This window comes from Aphelocoma coerulescens, chromosome 3, assembly GCF_041296385.1.
Source record: "Aphelocoma coerulescens isolate FSJ_1873_10779 chromosome 3, UR_Acoe_1.0, whole genome shotgun sequence".
Taxonomy (NCBI): domain Eukaryota; kingdom Metazoa; phylum Chordata; class Aves; order Passeriformes; family Corvidae; genus Aphelocoma; species Aphelocoma coerulescens.
Genome location: NC_091016.1, coordinates 101,587,273 through 101,606,609, shown reverse-complemented (window position 1 = coordinate 101,606,609; position 19,337 = coordinate 101,587,273). Strand labels below are relative to the sequence as shown.

The window sequence follows — 19,337 nt, the reverse complement described above, 5'->3', positions numbered from 1 at the left end:
TTTCTCTCATTGATCAAAGCTTGAGCTAGCTGAGCTCACAGAGAATGATGACTTATCAATTACATGGAAATCTTACATAGTAGATTAATTTCTTCTGATACCAAACTGAGTTTCCCTTCCTGGAAGGGGTGGTTGTGGTGAGTGTCAGAATACAACTGTATTTCAGTCTGCTTAAGAGTTCTGTTTCCCTTTAATAGTGTCAGATCTTAGAAATGGTCTTGTATGTGGAGTGTGGAAATAACATGAGGCTCTCTGTTTACTACACAGTTGAAGAAATGTTCTTCTGTTCTGCTGCTTTCTGTCTGGAGCTGTTAAACTGCTTGTGGGATGGTCCTGATACCATGCCACAGCCAAACTCAGTGAACTGGGGAATTCTGTTCAGGGTTTTGGTCCCATGCCAGTCAAAGCAGCAGAGCTGAGTGTTAGAGCTGGCTACTTTACCTTGGGAGGGAACCACAGATGATAAAGTTAAGACAGAACATTTAGTATGCAGTTAATGCATCATTGGCTTTCTGTTCCCTTTCACTGCAGCTTTTGAAGAACTCAAAAGTCACATCAAACACCACTAGCTAAACAGCCATCTCTCCACACCATGAAAAGCAAAGGCTGAAAGCACTTTGCATGACCACCTCTTCTGCCTGCCTCCTCCTAACCCCTCAAATTTTATTCTTATCCATGCCATGGACACAGCTCTGCACACAGCCACCACCCCTGTTTCTACAATGTACTGTATCTTTTCATGAGATCAGGTATTTGAATGAGGCTCAGCTCTTAGTGGTTTTAATCTTACTGTCACCTTTCTGTTAAGAGCATGTAAAACCATAAATGGACAGAAGTTGTCTGACAAATCCTGATACCAATAGTCATGGTGAACAGAAAAGAGTATTACCAAGTTATGGAGTCAGTTAGAAAACCCATGAAAACAATGTACCTTAAACCCGAAATTCTGTTATTTGGAAGCTAATTTTGTTTTTTCCCGACTTCATTGTATCAGTAGTTCATAGGTGGTGCATGTTTGTTTACATCCTCTTTCTCTGTAGATAAAAGAATGTGGTAAAAGAGAGAAATGTTACGGCAAATTTCTCTTTGTGTTTACTTTGACATAGTCCTTTTACTGAAGTTTTGTAATAACTTGTGTGCAACAAGTTAAAATTAATCACTTCCAGGACCTAGTTTAACTTTTAATAATAGTTTTCAGTAAAAATCCGTCTATAAAATTCTTTGTCTTCTGAGGATTTTGGTTTACTCATTCAATTATTATCTTGTTATAACTTCTTTATTAAAAGTTTGATTCTCTAGTGAAGTGCATGGAGGTTTTCAAGATCTACTCTAGTTACTTTTGTGCTATTCATAAATTTTGTATGTAGAAGTATGATACCTGCATTCCCAGTATTTGCATTAGTTACTGTGTAAGAGTGGGCACATAAAATTGAAAGCATTGACCTGTAAGTGCTTGAATGTGAGTAACTTCAGTCCTGTGATTTTCCCTTGATACACAAATGAAGCTGCATGTCAGCATTGTCGGGAATAAACACCCTGGGGGTCACTTCTAATGCCATCTTCTAGTTAACTATTTAACACCTTTAAACAAGACTTCAAAAGTCTTATGCATTGGGGTTTTTTTATATGATTTTTATTTAAACAGATTTTGTGAGCTAAATTATATGCAAATGTAAAATTAGTTTCACATGTTTTCGTGATAGGAGAAAATATCTTGTGGGCAATTTGCAGTGTGAGTCATAAAGGTGACTTGTAATTGTCTCTTGTTTGTTCTTCTATCAACTATTCTGCATTAAACTACTTAAATATTTAACGTTTTTCTTCTTTTTTCTCTCTGATAGCATGGAGGAGTGTATGTAAAAAGAAGTGCCAATTTCAATGAGAAAGAAATGAGAGCGAAGTTGCGGGCCCAGATGAAAGCTGAGACTCCAGTAAGCTTATACCTTCCTTCTCATTTCTTTGACTTTTTTAATGGCAAAGGCTTATTGGAGAAAAGAGCCATGCCCGATATCCACAAACTACTAAGATGGTAATCATGGATTTGTTTTCTTTCTGTGTTTTTACAGTTAATTTCTGTGACTAGAGTGACACCTCTAATTAAACTGAGGAAAATTTGACTGGTTCTTTATGATTGATGGGAACTTTGTGATCCTCTCTGTAGAGGACAAGGGGGATCCGGACTTGGAACATGAACTATAGTGCTTTCCTTGAGAAACCACTATTTCAAAAGAGAAACCCTCTGTTTCTAAAGACAACATTTTGACTACTGTGTGCTTGTCAGAGACTGATACTCTCAACTTTTAGAAGTCAAGAACCTTTCCTACCAAATGCTAATTAGTCATCACAACAATCAGTCATTTTTAATGGCAGTGACATCTTAGAATTGAATAACTTCGTCCGCTATGCCTGGAGGAGGAAAAAAAGCCCAAAACAAACTCTTGATAATTTTCTATTTGAAGAACGACTGTTACTGCCAAGTGACTTTTCTCATGACTCCCTGTATGGTTTGTGGCTCAGTGGTTAGAATCACTGTGCTTTGCTTCCATTACTTGCAGTGCATTAAATTTTTTTCTGCCTTTTTGGCCAAGCTGCAAAAAGCAACTAAGCAAGCCTTGATCTAGAACAGTTAAACTTCCCTTTTATTTAAAATACTGTTATTAGGACTTAGACTCCACATATTGTCAAAATTTTTATAAGCTGAGACTTCAGTAAAAAGAGTGCATGGGTTGTTTTGACACTCATAGTAGTCCTTTTTTTTTTCTTATTTGGAGATAGTGGGTTTGTGTTTGTGCTTGTGTCTGTGTTAAAAGTAAATTGACCTTGTGCTTACTGAGAGGCTTAAATGAGTAAAGTGTCCCTATTTCAGACAGTGCTCAAACTCTTTTTGTCTTGAACTAAGAATTAGTGTGATTTTTTTGTTTTAATTAAGTAAGGAAAGTTCTAGGTGTTAGCATATAAGTTAGGCCAGAAATACATTATAACAACTAAGCTTTTGCTGTCCAGTCTAATCAATGATGTCCATAGAGAAGAAGGTCATGTTCAGTGGTGGCAACCTGCGCCCTCATTTCCAGGGAGGGTCCTGGGATGTAAAGAGGTTGTGTTGCCTTATTATTTGCCATATGTCAGTGGTAAAGATTCTACTTGCTGTAAAACTTGTGGTGTAATGGAATAAGCAAAGGCCACTTGCAGGCTATGTGAAACATAGTTGTAGTCATCCCCCTAAGCAATTCTTCCCCTTGCAGGTTAAGTTCATTTTTGTTAGTCTGGATGAAATAACCCAGCAAGGTGTTTTCCTGCATAGGCCTATGGATTTCTTGCTAGCTAAAGAGACAGCTTGTGCTTGAGTCTGGCTTTCTTGTGTCTTCCCTTTGCACCCCCTAAAAAGCAGGGGTTTATTGTTATTATAAGGTTTTCATTGTGGTAAGAGTCTTAATTGAAAGTCTGTGTTAAATTAATCTCCTTTGTAAAAATCTGTATTTTTCTTTTAATACAATCTTGGGAAGATGTGCCTAGAAACCCATCGAATTATGTCCTTGGAAACCTGCAAATGGTGTTCAGTCTTGCTGCAGTGTGTCATTTTAGCACAGTTAGAATGTAAGGAGAGGTTTAAGCATAAAGCTTTTCTTCAAAGATACAACTGATGTGGATTCTGCTTTCCATGTAGTTAATAAGTGAAATGAATCCAAAAGTCTTTGTTTATGGAATCATCTTTCTTCTCCCTCCTGAGTTGTATGTAGATTGAAAGGCTATACCTAACCTATCAAAGCTAATGCCTAATAAATGTGGGACCACTTGGGTGCACTTGTTTTTTGCTGCAGTTTAGCTTTCTGGGAGTTTGGTGGTATTGGAAATGAGCACAGAACCTGGACATGCATACCAGGCAGTTGTTGCCATTTGCTTCATAATACTGTGTTGCTGTATAGAAGAGAAATAAGTGTAACTGCTGCAGAAATTAATTGTTTAAAATCTCTCAGTCAAACCATATAGGGAGTGACAGTTAAATTTACAAAACCAAAGTTGTCAAAAGCCTATTTACTGAGGCAAATATTTGCATCTGCAGGAGTAAAAGACACAGACCATTGAGCTGTCATTGAGGGAAGACTAAACTTCCTATAGGCCACTTTATCTGAGAATTTAAATGTAGTTGCTACTAAATGGCCTTTAACCAACAGTTACTACTGTGAGAAGAACGTGATAACCTGTGTCCTTGCTGCATTATTCATGCAGTTCTGCAACTTATCATGACATTCACAAGCAACCATATTGCTTTTAAAATGAAGACATTTTGATCAGTCAAGCAAGTACGCCCTGAACTCATCAGCTTAATGCAAAAAAAGCTAATCTGTGACTGGAATTTTTATGCACTATATGTTACAGCTCAGGGTGGCCTTTTCCTCAGTTTAGTGGGCAGTTGGTGTAACTTAGTCATTCTGTGTGTACGTGGTAGAGTTCTTTCTTTAATGTAGTGCTAGAGATGCGCTGGCCTTTCAGCTGCTCAGGAAAGATTTATATACCAATAAAGAAGAGATGGACAGGAATCTGTGTTAAAGGTCACGTTGTTATTTACAGTTTCTCTCCACATACAATTTAAACAAAAGAATCCAGATGATTAATGTTCAGTCTGTCTGGAGCCATCCCTTTTACCATTAAGAAACTGAAGAGGTGTAGGAAGACAGAACCAGTCTTCTGTTCTCCTCAGCATAGCAAGCTCTTTACTGCTTCACTGTGGACTTTTTTTTTTATTATTGTTAATGACAAGTAAATTGGAGTTAAAACTGACAGGCAAAGTAAGGCTGCCTCTTGGCCTCTTACACACACAGTAGAACTTGGATTAGTGCTCTGGCACTTTTGTGTAGCAACAGTGGACTGGCTAATTCTCCTTGCTCACCTTGTCTTACTCCTTCCACCCACCTGTCTGCTATAAAGAGCCCCTTTTCCTGCCCTCTGGTTTGCAGCCAGTCCATACCTCTTCCCAGATGCAGCACAGCAGTGTCAGACAGGCACAAAACTCATGCCAGACTGAAACACTGTTGCACCTGTGTTTTCTTAGTGGGGATCTTGAACTAATATATTTTTTTACTTCTTTCTGGAAATCACATTGCTTCTCGAACTGTCATTGAATTATACACTTAAATGGTGCATAATTGGGCCTTTTGTTGGTAAAACTCACTCAAGATGATGTGATTTGGTTTAAAATTCCATAAAATTCGACTGATTGCTAACAGATTGCAATCTTACGTCTTGTTGTGAGAGCAGAGACCGTCACCATGTTTAAAGAACACTTTCGTGTTAGTGTTGTGTTAATGTAAGCCATAGATGAATGTAAGCTGAAAATGAAGGGGTATCCAGCTGACACTTGATATGCTCAATCTACTTCATTTATAAAGAAAGTTAACTCTTCTGAAAAGCAAACTATACAGTTTGATAATTGAAAATGTAACTTCTATTTTTTTTATCATGCATCAAGAGTAGGAAATCTGCATTCTGAGATGTGGAATTTAACCCTGTACAACCAATATTTAGCTGATTACTATGTGTTTTGGTTTTGTCATTCATTCAGTCATAGAATAAATCATTGTCATGTGAAGAAATGCCAATCAAACAATAAAAACATGGAGGGGACAGATGCATCAATACAACTGCTATAAGGCTTAATGTAATAATTTAGTGATATAGGTACTAATTTGCAAATCCCTGACAGTTGTAAATCACAGATGTCCTTGCCTGCTATTCCCATATCACCTTTTGTATTTTGTTCCACTTACACCAGATAGGCTTTCTTCTACCATATCCTTTTCAGTTATTGATCTGAGTGGTAATGTTTCTTATCCAGTTCACTAGAAGCATACTTTCTAGGCAGTGGTCTAAATGGATGCAGATATGAATCTGTCTAGCTGTCAGGATACAGTAATAGTAATAATAATATTAAAATTAAGCAAGTGCATTGTTTAAGACAATTTTGAATTTTGTAAATTAAAATATTTGTTTTCCCCTTGTCACCTGGGAAGAGCACAGTAAATGCAAGATACCTTTAGTCAGTAGTTACCACTTCTTGATGCCCTGTGCTCTTCTGCAGAGTAGCAGCTACTCACTGCAGGACATTTTCCAAAGCCCTTGGCCACCTTTTCTAGCTATATGTCTATGGTTGTTCTGTATTCCAGGGACTCGATTGTTGCTTCGCTGCTTTCCCCTGCTTCGCCCATACCAGCTCAATTTGTGGCACTCTGATCTATCTCAGGGACTTCCTCAGCTGCCCTATCCTCTCTCTGGAAGAACGGGCCCCCTTAGTGCTGTTGCTGTTTCTTTTTGCCTGTGAGACCTTGACAGTGCCAGGGAAAGGAAGTGTTGCTATTTGGAACAATGCAGTTACCATCTTCCATTCAGTTCATATGTGGGTTGTGGCAAGTGCACTGACATTGCACTGGGGACTCTTCAGGTAGCCCCTGCATCTTTTTTTATTTTCTGGCTCCAACAAGAATCAGTAGGGTTCTACTAAATTAATCCTGATCCACTCCTTGAAGCTTTCAAATTGAGGAGAGATACCAAGTTTACTGGCACCCACCCATTCCACAGAAGGAATGAAAGTACCACATACCTGAGCATAGGGACCTATTGCTTGGGTTAAAATTGGTATCTCAATGAATCAGGGACTGCAGTAATCCAAAACTATCTCTGCTATTTTGAACGTGAGCGCTGTATTTTGCAGTGATAAAGTGTGTAACTTTTATGTAGCTAATTGCCCTAATTGAAAAATCTGTATTAAAAATGGCCTAAGCTGCAGCTAGTGTTTCTAGGCAATTAAAGTGCTTCTACAAGTTCTTATTCCAAGTTCAGGGGAGCTTATTTAGTTATTAAAATCTTAAAAGAGATTTGTAGTTCTTACAGTCTTTGGAAATAGTGCTTAAGGATTTAACTTCTGCTGGCCATGGTGGGACAAAAGCCAGTCATACAAGCGGTTCTGGTAGGCTGAACTGTACTGGCAGGATATCTTTGTCTTGTGCAGGACTGTACGTGAGTATAAGTAGGTCATCTATTTACATTCATAAATTTTACTGTTAAAATAGTCCTGATGAGCTGCACAGTAGGTTAATATGTGCTGAATTTAAAGCAAAGGCCACTTCTCTGTCTTGTTGGTATGCTTTCAATTCAGAGATACTCAGATTCTGGTCAACAAACCTGTTTAGGTGCTTGTGTTTTAGAGGTTTACAAGAATAAGTAAAATACAATTTCAGTCCCTGGTTTGTATTACACACATAGGACTGGAGTGAGTAGATACTGTTCCCTGTTGTGTAATCAGCTTTTGGGGGTGATTATCTGCTTTGAAGACCAGTAACATTGTTTCCTGCTTGTAAGTGCTGACCTAGGCACCAAGAGCAGTGTTCCTGTCCTGTGCGCTTCACTTCCTTTGCTCTATTACCTGTTACAATCATTGTGTGACCCTTTAGAGCTGAGCAATGCAGTCTTTAATGGGAATGGAGGGTTGGACCACCTCATCTTGAAGGACCATTTTAAGCATCTAGATTACAAGATTTGAACATAAGCACATTTATGAAAAGAAAAAAAATGCATCTGGATTTGAATATTATGTCCTTTCCAGCTACATCTGAAAAGTTTTACTTAGTCACTTAAATATCTCAACATTATACTTCATAGATGAGATGTATAGATGACTAGGGGAAGTGTGGACTACAGCTGGGTCTAAGGATTCCTGTATTTGTCCCTGTACTTTGGTACTGTTACAAAAAGTAAGCACCTTGTCTCTAAAACCCATTTTCTTTTTTCCCTCACCACCAAATCTGTATGCATCTTGGATATCTGTTGGTCCTTGAACATTCTTGGACTTCACCTGCATCTGCAGTCTGTCAGTTTCCCCCAAACATACTGTGACAAGTACAGCCTTTCCTCTAGGTCTCTTTACTCTACTGACACTGGTTTTGCTGGGTTTTTTTTCTCTGTCAGGTTCTAGACTATGTACTTAGTTCTCCTTTGTCTTGATCTCCAGCTAGCTTCTCTGGTTGGCACATTTCCTAGATTTCTTCTCACCTCTGCATTTTAGTGCATTTTTCAACCTTCCTCACTGTGGGGTGATTCTGGAGAGGTCATTTGCTGGGGGCTGTCTTTTGGCATTCAGCCCTTTCTGTAGCTGTTCTGCAATCATTAAGTGCAAATACCAGCACACCCCGATGTTTTGTGGGCCAGAAGCACAAAGTTGCATTCCTGTGTGTCACTTTTTGAGTTTTTATATAACTTTGCATCTTTACATGATGTGCACTCCACTTATCAAAGTCTCCATCTAATCACTGGTAATATTCCTTGGACTGTTTTGTAAATCCACTATCTCATTTTCTTTCAAATGTTTCTTGAGTCTCCTTTCTGCAAAGTTAATATATTAAGTATTTACGGCAGGCATTTTACTATGAATGTGTCATGTTCAACTCCATACCAGTTTTCATTTATGGCCATAGTCTCTCCTGCACATGAGTCCCCAATATGAAATTTCTACTGTTTAAGTGATGTTTTGCATCAGCTTTGTTTGTAGGAGATGATACAAGGCACAAACACACACAAAAACCCCAAAACCCCTCTGTTCTGTTTCAAAAGAAAATGGAAAATTCGTCAAATTTGACTGCTCCTGTTTGGGTACATAATTTTACAGACAGATATGCAGATGCTTAGGCAACCTTTACCTGTGTAGGGGTTTGAGAACCCATAAATAGTTTGGTGCTGAACAGGCAAGCAAAGGAATTTACTTGGGAAATATAACCTTGCAGCTATGCGTGCTTAAAGGAATGTGACTTTAAAGTTCAAATTTCGCTGAACTATGAATTTGAGTTCCTATTATATTTAATATCCAAGGCAGTGAGAGACATAGAGGCACATAAGATCTGTCATAATTTCAATTAATAGTATTTCTGATTATGAATGAATTATCGTATATTTCAGTATAAAGAAATACTAGAGGCAAGATCACTATTAAAGAAAAAAAAATTGGTCACTTTTTGATGTATTTGTCTATCTTTTCAAAATCTTTTAAAACTGATACTCTTGTTGATGTCAGCTGCTCCTGACTTGCTGACTTTTGTTGATACATGCTATCTCCCTTTCTAAATCACATGGAGTATTTTCTATGGTGGATTTTCAAAAGAAATTATTTTGAACCTCAAACAGTAAGTTTCTTAAAGCTAAGTATTCTGATTTTCTTTTGATCTTTACAATAGTCAATGGTGTGAGCTAAGTACAATATGGACCTATCAAGTGTTGATAATTTTTGTAAAAGCAGTCAGTTTACATTCATTATAAGAACTTGTCTGTTTTGTTTCTTTTTTAATTCCACAGATGTATTTAGTGATTTTTCCAGAGGGGACTCGTTACAATCCAGAAATACCAAAAGTCATTGCAGATAGTCAATCATTTGCTGAAAAGGAAGGTAAGCATAAAGAATTTTTGAAATAATTCTTTTGTTATGGTGCTAACATATATTATATAAAACGGTTACATAATGTGAAGATCATCTCACCTTAACTGGACTTTTAAACCTTCATGATTGGTATTTAAAGGTTTAGAATATTATAAACTACTGTTTCTCTTACAGAGCAGGATTATAGTAGTTTATATACAGACATTTCATGCATTTCACAATGTACAATAATAACAGTACTCCAGAAGACTCGCTGTAGTTTCCACCTATAGGTGTGTATTTACTTATTTTCTTGCTCATTCAGGTTGTGAGAATTTCCTACACTGAATCAGGGCACTGGTCCATCTAAGTTAATATTGTAGCTCCAATTACAGTTGTTAGTCAATATAAAGAATATTTTGCATAGAGCTTGTTGTGCCTTAAAAGAAAGAGTCTTCCATCATTTCACTTTTAATTAGTGTTAGTACTCCTGTGGCATTTTGATTTTGTTCCTCTCTCACCTTCCAATCTCACTGTTCCTTGGTTGAACTTTATTGAGGAGTCACTTTGATTGTTGGCATTGTCTCTATAACCACAGATGGAATTACTTCATCTTTGGAAAGGCTTGCAAAAAATCCAAGAGTCCCAAGATTTTTCGTATTTTCCCACATTGTTTGCACGTAAACTTCAAATCTAACAGTTCAGTGAACATGTTTCCTGATTTTGTTTTTTCCTGTTGACCAAAAGTGAAATAATTCACTCTAAAAGTAAACAAATAGGTCTGGTAAATTCATCTCTGTGACACACTGAAATGAATTCACAAGTCTGTGAATCAGCCTGTTGATATAATCAAGCTATCAAGTATTGTTAACTCTTGTCCAAAAGGATATATGCTTTTCTTCTCCATGGGAAGAATGGAATTTGTTTGTGTGTATGAGCAGGAGAGCTGAAGTCATAATGTATTTGTTCATCGCTTCAGTTTCCTGTCGGAAATGAAAGTCAAATGTTTCATTTAGTTTGGTGGTTCTTCGAGAGTTCAGAGGGAAGGGGGTGTTTGATAGGATTTTTTTCCTCTCCTTTTTCAGGGAAAAGGCTCTCGTTGTTTCACTATTATTTTATTTCACCTTTTAATTATATCTCTGCACTCTGCAAAACAGTAAAACACTGCTTTTGTGCTTTCAGAGCACCGGTTTGTTTCTTCAACTGCTTTTCTCTCCAGTACTGGTCTGTTTTTATTTTGCAAGGATTCCTCCTTTTAAAAATTCTCATGACAAATAATTATTAAACAAGAAGCATCTCCAATTCTTTTGCAGAATCCTCTTGATCTGCTTCTCCCCACTGCTAAATTCTTTCCTTGTTGGCCTCTGCCCCACTTTTTATGTGGGGAGAAGGGGAAGCAGTCTGTGTTCCCCTAGCCTCTGCTCCACTGCATGTCCACGCAGAGATAGATACTCCCTAGAACTGGAGCATCCCTCATGCAAGTGTGTTGAGAAGCAGAACTGAAAGCAGAACCAGACTGTTTTGAACACTGAGCCTCGAGCACAAACCAGCCCAGGGCACAGCCCAGTACGCCAGGAACTGTGGGGACAGGGAGCTCCACGGGGCTGCTGGCAGGATGTGATTACAGCTCCCCAGGGTCCTGCTGCTGTGCAGTGCTGCTGGCCTGGCTCATGGCTTGTCCTCAGCAACCCCGGTGTCCCTGTGGTGCTGGCTGGGTGCTGGGGCTGCAGCGTGGGAGCCATGGCCACAGGCCTCGCCACGGCCACGGGCAGGCTGAGTGATGGCCGTGCTCCCTGGGAGTGCTGTTATGGGATACTGCTGAGCTGGGTCAAAAACACACCTTTCCATGCTTGTCCAAAAGATCCCGGACACTTCTTACTTCCTACAGTTTTAGGAAGGGTAGTAGCACCGAGTAGTTCTGCCAGCCATAGGAATGAGGAGGACATACTGTAACCTACGGTTTAAATAGAATTGCACTTTATTCTTTGTGGGGATATAATGAAGTCTAATAATTTAGTCTTGTCATCTTAATATATTTGTTACAGAGCACAGTGCTTCAGTGGGGGTCTTACTGACAGGGGAATTTGTTTGTTTGTTTTGTTCCTTGAAATTATTTTTTCCCTATATTTTTGTTCAATTTTATGTTGAGAAAATACTGCAAGTGTAATACTGGAAAAACTGGTTTAATTAAGAAGAATTAAACTAGAAACCCATGTTAGAACCAGAGCTATTACCCCCAAAGATAACAAAGCTATTCCTAGAGCACAAGCATAACTTGATGTTTATGATGCTGTCTGAAATACTGGTTTTGACATTAATGTGTGTATATGTTTTAGTAGTTTTGCAGAGAGGAAGTATAAAAAGGTTTTTGTGGGATTGTACTTTTACTCTCCATGAGCTGCATTCTCATTGAGAGAAGATTCATTGGTTTGGGCAGAATTCTATCTGCTCGTAGTGGGACCAGTTGATGAGCTGCATCTCATATCTTGATGTTCTTTTTAAGTTCTGGGTACAGTTACTGTCTCTTTACAGTTGGTTATAGGACCAGTTCAACAAAAAGAAATTTTAAATTAATTTTTAAAAAGCTGAGATTGACATACAATGAAGTATTGTGACATTGCTGATTTCAACTATTACGTCTTCACTCATTGATATGAATTTATAAATAAATCTTAACTCTATATGAATAGGATGGAAGGATATCAAACAGCAAAAAAATTTAACCTTGAGGTAGCCCTTGAAAGAGAGGCAACATTTAAAAATACCAATAATAATTCACGTTACAGTGTGTTTTGCCATAGGCTGGGGTTCTACACAAATTCTTGATTTCTAGCAAGAGCAGATGGTTTTCTTCTTTAAGAAACAAGCAAATCAAACACAAGGTGGGTCCACTGTAAGTTCTGTCTACAATTGTATTCAGTGAGAATAAGCAACAGAAAGTTGCTTACTTCCAGGAGTACTGATTTTATGGTGATGAACTGAGAATGTTGTCATCTAAGGGCAATGCTAGTAACTCCAAAAACTGAAGGACTACTCAAACCTTTACAAGTGGCAGAAGATTCTCCTCAGATCAGAATCTTACCTGGGATAGAAGGTAAACTCAGAATATGTTTGATTGCATTGGGAAAGGAACTTGTTGACGTTTAAAAATGAAAGCAAAAATGATGTCTCTAAAATGAAGCTGTTTGGTTATTTGTGGTAGGGTTAATGCAGGAAAATCATGGAACAAGTTAAATTTTGTGGACTTAAGAAAATTAATCCAGTATTTATATTTTTTGGCTGAAATAACAATATTTGCTGGGATTTTACAGCTACAGCAAGCCACATAAACCATGTGTTGCCAGATTATCAGATGTAGGTATGTGTTAGGTTTTCTCATTTCTGATGGAGGCTTCCAAGCTAAGGGGCATATCTGCCACATAGCTGGATTTGTGCATGATATACTTCATCATCCTCTCCTGGCACAAAGTAGGTGCCTGGGTGAGATGGTTCCAGCAATTGCTACCAGGATGGGCTCTCCTTCCATGTTTCAGTATGGTTGGTGACTGCCGTGTTTCTGATGATACATCTTGCAGCATTCCCATAACCAAATATTTCTTCCTCTGCTCTCTCGAAGAACTGAGAATGTGATGGCATGTATTTTGCCCCTTGTCTCCTGAGCTTTTGCCTTCCAATTTCCAATATTTAAGTAGTCAGTAATCGAGTTTGCTTTTGTTTTCCATTGCATGGGAGTAGTCAGCCAACATGGTTCCCATCTTCAAAGTCTGATGCAGTCATTCGTTCAGCTTACATATTGGTGATACCTTTCAGGCTCTGGTCTATGGGTTTAGGCATCTTAAAAGTACAGGACTTCCTCCAGTCACTGGAGTCACTTCACTCCAGTAGTCAGTGAGCTTGAGTTGCTGAGTCTGGGGAGTCTTAGTATGTAGGTGGCACTCATATTTTCATAGGAATTTAACTAAGCTTGTCATAATAATGGAAGTGGTAATTTTTATTGGATCTATTTAATTCAAACTGTAAATCTTTTAAGCCTGGGTCTTTTTAACAAGGACTATAGAGAAAAATGTCTATAAACCCTGCAAAATACACTATTATTATTTTTCGTACCAGCTTCTGGTATAAAATTTATTTCATTTTTATGTACCCAAAACATACATTTCTTATCATTTTGTAGTAGTCAGTCATAGAATCATAGAATATGCTGAGTTGGAAGGGACCCATCAGGATCATTGAGTCTGAATTGTGGCCCTGTGCGGGACACCCCAAACACCACAACTTCTTAGGTTTAGTAGAATATGAATTTTATCAAAATGTTAACAAATGGCATTTTTAAAATTTGAAAATAAATAGAAATAATCCAAAGCCAAAGGGGTCAGAAGCTTCTTAAATGTAACTTGGCTTGTTTTTGCTAAATAAAGACAAAACAATCATCCCTGGTGAAAGGCATTTTTGGAATTTTGTATTGATGTTTGATTTCTAACAAAGGTCATTTCATCAAGCAAACATTTAAGGTATTCATTTATTATCTTCTTTGGTTTTACGCAGAAAAGTTGCTAATGTAAATATTTTTTAATGCTAAGTTTATCTTGACAAATATCATGCTTTCTGCTAATATGTTTGTGTATGCAGAATATGCTTATCTCTAAATTGTTTTACAGGTCATGTAAAAAAGAGGTGTTTCAGCATAGCTAATTGAAAATGCTTCCCTTCTAGATCTTGGCATTAGTTTTTGATTGTATTCCAATGCAATTCAAAGCATTCAATATCCATAAAAGTTATTTAGAATTGTCTCTGAAGAAAATAGCTTTTGGTGGTATTTATTCTATCCTTTCATGAAAGCAGGCTTAGTCTAAAAGTGCTCAGTAAGATGTGGACAAAGAATATAGTTTTTAAAAAGAATGGGTTATGGACCTTGAGTAGCATTTGAGACCATTAGAATGAAGTAAGGGTCTGTGTGATTAAAAGTTATCCTTGGGAAATTAAGTTAGGAAAACAAGAAGCTACATTGTATTTCTGTAGATACCCATGATGGAAGAAAGTGTACCAATGTGTGGTGTCTCTCATGCCTTGCTGTGGGCTGGTCATACTCTTCCTGAGGGGATTCATTGCATTTCCTGTATACTTCAGTTCATGGTAACAGAAAAACACTTTTTACAAGTGCATGCAGTTTTTTAATACTGCCATCAGCTGAGTCCTGTTTCTGTAAGTCAATGGAATACTAGCATACAAATGGATGAGCTCTCCCATCATTTGTTATTTTATAAGTCTTACTATGGACTCTGGTTTCAATATGTAAAGCTTTGAATCGCTGGAGGCATTCCAGAAAGCTGGTGGGAACTCAAGAGCTGGGTGAGTACTTGGGACACTGCCTGTAACTGCAGAGCTTTCAGTCTAATAGCATCACTGCACACACATTCACATGAAAAAGGAAAGATCTAATTGGTCTTGAAATCAATTCACTGGTTTTCACCCTGGTTTCCATTTTTGTGTACTTGAAAGCTGAGTTTTGAGTACATGATTTCATGGGGAGGGGAGAGAGGTGTGGAGACTTCAAACTAATTCTGACATCCACTTTCAGTGAGCACTTAATTTTTGTTGGTGAAATGTGGTAATGCTAATATAATGCACATAGAGTATTCTTCATTTAGAGCTGAGGATTTTTATTGTTTTCACTTTAAAATGTGGTGTGTGCACATCAGGGGTGGAAAACAACTAGCAAAGCCCAACTCATCCACTCATGTGGATGGCCTTCCTGTACTGAGCAGCTCTTTGAGTTTTTTGGCCTGGATGAATGGAAGAGGATGGCAATCTTTTACATAGAATTGTACTTAGCTACTGTTACATGTTACTTCACCCTGGTGAAGTTAGATAAGTGATGTTTTGTATAGTGTCTTTTTGTTTGTGTTTAGATTAAAAAATCAGTTCTATAGATGTTCATGATTTGGGCCTTTGTACTTGCCAAAGTAATTGTATTTCATTCCGTTTTCTTGCAGACTTTCTGAAGTAATTCTGCATCTTACAATAATGTAGTAAATGGATGATATTTGAAGTATCATTGCTTATGATATTTCATCAGATTTTCTTTTTTTTTTATGTCTATCATTCAAAAGTTAGAAGAGCAAAGCTATGGCTTTTTAAGGTAGAGCATTACAATATTAGTAGTATCTAGTTAATTTTCTTTGGCATTTAAAATAAAATCTCATGACCTTAAGTGCTTTGACAGAGGGTCCTAACTGTATTGCACAACATTAAAAACAGTTTAAGCACAGTGTGTTTTGTGAATTGGATGCAGGCAGCTTGCCAAGGTAACTATACTGTAACTACTTGGATTTAAATTCTTTTATGTTGATTTTAGCAAAGATGGTAAGTAATTGCAAGAATATGTGGTAATGCTTTTATAAAATTGATTCTTTAAAAGGATGTGCTGAACTGGTGTTGCTGCATGTTTATCATGCACTGTAGTGTTTCTGAATAATGGATTATGGACTTTTTAAATTGATTTTACTTAGATACATAATCATATTGTTCTTAAACTCTGAAGAGCTCACTGACAGCATGTGGAATAAGAGTGGCTTATTCTACAGTTGCACTTCACAGATTGTCACTGACCATCTTTATCACCAGAACTGGCCATGGATTAAAAAAAATCAGCAGTTAATAGTCATAGATACCTAACTTAATTATTTGTCTTGAGGATTCAGTTCTCTCTGAATTTTCCCTTTTTCTTCCTCACCGCAATAGTTTGGTAAGGGCAGGAAAGGAATGACAGTGTTTTTAGAATATGTTTGGGAATTTGGCTCAGCAAGAGTTGTGTTGAGTGTCATGTCCACACTAATATCATTGCTGACACAGCACGAGAATATTCAGTGCTTCATTTACAGAGTAAACATTTTGAAACATAACATAATTAGCTGTTTGATGTAACAGTTCACAAGCTAAGAAAACACTACCACCATGTTATGCTTCAAAATATTTACATGATCCATATAACATTTTGCATAGACAGTTATCACTACTGCCAGTAAAGCATGGAACAATGGCTTCAGAAGGAGTGCTGATAAACAGCCTTTTATCTTTGCATTCAGACAAGGAGATTCTTAGCAAATATTAAGAAATCAAGATAGTGATTCATATTGAAATTTTCAACTCCTAAGAATGTTAGAGTGATGTAGAAACTATCATTATCTTACAGTGTTCACTAGATGTTTTCATAATTTTAGATCAAAGTATGTTTTACCCAGCAAGGGAGTTCAGCACAAAATCAGGACATAATATATAGTCTTTTGAATTGATTTTGCAAGCAGAAAGGTATCAAAAGCAATACCACAATACTTTGGTTTAGAAAAATTTCCTGTTAGTCTACCAAGAACCAGTGGATTTACAAATGGATGGTTCTTTAAAAAAGGACTGAAGAGTAAGCCAATGAAAAATAGGCTAGAAGTGAAAAACCACAGTTTTATTCTGATACTTCTCAGTGAGAAAGATGCACATAGAAAAACAGTGAAAAATTTTACATAGTAGGCTTTTTTTTTCTAGAAGCCCCTTCAAGTAAATGTGGAAGAGCTGTGTTCAGGTCAAGAAAAGGTTTTGGGTTTGTGTTTATTTGTTTGCTTGTTTTCATTTTGAAAGTTGTTGTATATTAAAATTCTGGAAAGAGAACCAGGTTTATGCTTTTGAGCCCAGTGTGTTATGTTCTTAAGTATGCTCTAAGTGGAAGTGGTCAACTGAAGTAAACACAGATATGAAATGCTGTTGTTAAGACATGTGGAGTGATGTTAAACCTGATGTTCTTGTGTCCTTGACATACCAATCTTTGTGGCTTGGCCTGGAAAAGTTAAAGACAAAAGTTGATTTCTGTCACTACGAGTTTGTCAGTAGCCAAGTCAATTGTAACAGATTGTTTGCAGGGAAGCACAGAATATTTTCTCCTTGGTTTTGGTTCTCGGTGCTGTATTTTCCCCCGTTGCTGCTAAATTTTCTGCTGGGATAGTGAGTAGGTTAGGATTCAGTATGTTCACTAAATTGGTTTGTCCTTGGAAAGTAAAATGCTGGATGAGCATTAGGTGTGCTTAAAATCCTCTGTGATTATCTGTCAAATCTGTTTCTGATACAGAATTTCAGGAGGTGATGCTATGTGTGTTTTGTATTTCTCAGATAATTTGCTCTTTTTTTTAACCTCAGTTGGACACACATAAACAGTAAAGAGAAGTGCTGTTTCATCACTCATGAGCCCCATTAAAACCATCATTGCTTCTAGTGAGGAGTTGTAAAAAGGGCCCTCTTATTGAGCAGCCTTCCTATTGTTAATTTAGGATTTCTGTTTCATCCTCTACATGTGTTCAGTAGAGCATAAGCACTGAGTACACATGCACATTCAACTGAGAATTGAAATTGAAAATAAACCTCTTGTGATTTTGAAGGGAGATGCTGATGTTCCTTGGCATGATGTTCCTTTTGTGAATGTAGTCCAGTTTACTTTCAAATGCTGTAATTATTTTTGGTTTTTTTCCCCTCTAGGACTTGCTATATTAAAGCATGTGCTGACTCCACGTGTGAAGGCAACTCATGTAGCCATTGACACAATGAAGGACTATCTGGATGCAGTGTATGATGTGACTGTGGCTTATGAAGGTACTGTGGACCACAAAGGGCAAAGAAAACTGGCACCATCTATGACAGGTGAGTTGAGGCCTGTTAGACATGCTATAGCCATATGCTTGCTCATATACAGAACCAACTTCAGGTGCTTTGAAACGCTCTGAAGATAATCTCCACAGAGCTTCAGCCATCCTATGGCCCCTTGGCAGGGCATCATTCTAGTGACTGGGCTTTACAGGAGTTACCTGTGACATTCCTGCCCTCTGCTTCTCTATTCCAATTCCAAATACAAGTGCTCTTGCAGTCAAAGGGAACTTGGAGCCATAGGCAGCAGATTCCATTTACCTTCATGTTTCTTCTAGCACTGGGATTTGGCATCATCCTAAATTCTCTCTCTCTCCCTCTGCTGTGCTACATATGTGTACATGTACACATGTATATCTAATTGCTGAAATGCACATTTTAAAGGGAAAATGTGTAGCATTAGTGTTTTACTGACAATTTTTCAAAGTGCTGCACATAGCCAGTAATGTTACAAACACTCAACAGCATTTTATGTAAGTGGGCTTCACTTGCTTTAGTATTTTAAACCACCTACAGGACCTTAAGAAAATCAAATAGATGGGGTTTACATTCCTTGAGTTATCTAACCAGAAAACATGTTCTGGGGTTTCTGCTGGGGAAAACTCAGGGACAGAGAGCTTCAGGGTTTGCTTTTATTATGCTTGGTGGTGAACTGATAATTTATTCTTAAGTAAATAATTTGCCTGCACTGTCACTGGAGTGCCAGATCATCTTTATTTCCATTTGTAGTTGCTGTGTTACTCAGCCATATCTGTGCCTGACTGTCTGTTGCTGGCTGGCTCAAAGTGGCACTTTTGAGTCTTTTGCACTACCAATACCAAGTGGGAAAAAACAGCCACAGTTCCAAAGAACCATCCAGATTTTTGGGCAAGGGATCAGTGTCAACTGAGGGACTTGCAGGGAACTTCTTATCTAACTCTCTGCTCCTCAGCTCACCCAATGTCACTGGGACTTGTTCCTTCTGCTGCTAAAAATAGTTTGTAGTGCAGCTGTTTCCATGTTATTTCATTAGCAGGTGTAACTCCTTGAGTCACATCAACTGCTTCCCAGGTGCTAGTTGATTAGAAGTTCTGGAATTGTCTATTTTTACATTTTCACCTTGTTTAAAATTCTTTTGGATAGGTGAGAAACAAAACTGTCAACACTGTATATTAATTCAACACTTGTTCTGTACTGTAATGTCTTAGGATGGTTTTATTTTACGTATATTTTGTTCCTAATGGGCATTTTTTATGTCAAAAGTTCTTTTTATGATTTA

The 19,337-nt window shown here is 37.7% G+C and overlaps 1 protein-coding gene across 2 annotated transcripts in view; it reads left to right on the top strand.

Annotated features, from left to right (window-relative positions):
- AGPAT5 (1-acylglycerol-3-phosphate O-acyltransferase 5) overlaps positions 1-19,337 on the top strand; it is a 55,525-nt gene that overhangs the window by 18,890 nt on the left and 17,298 nt on the right. For both annotated transcript variants that reach the window (XM_069011471.1, XM_069011470.1), the window contains 3 exons: positions 1,842-1,931; positions 9,337-9,427; positions 17,915-18,076. In XM_069011471.1, the coding sequence (XP_068867572.1) occupies positions 1,842-1,931; positions 9,337-9,427; positions 17,915-18,076 (343 nt within the window). The remainder of the gene's footprint in view (positions 1-1,841; positions 1,932-9,336; positions 9,428-17,914; positions 18,077-19,337) is intronic.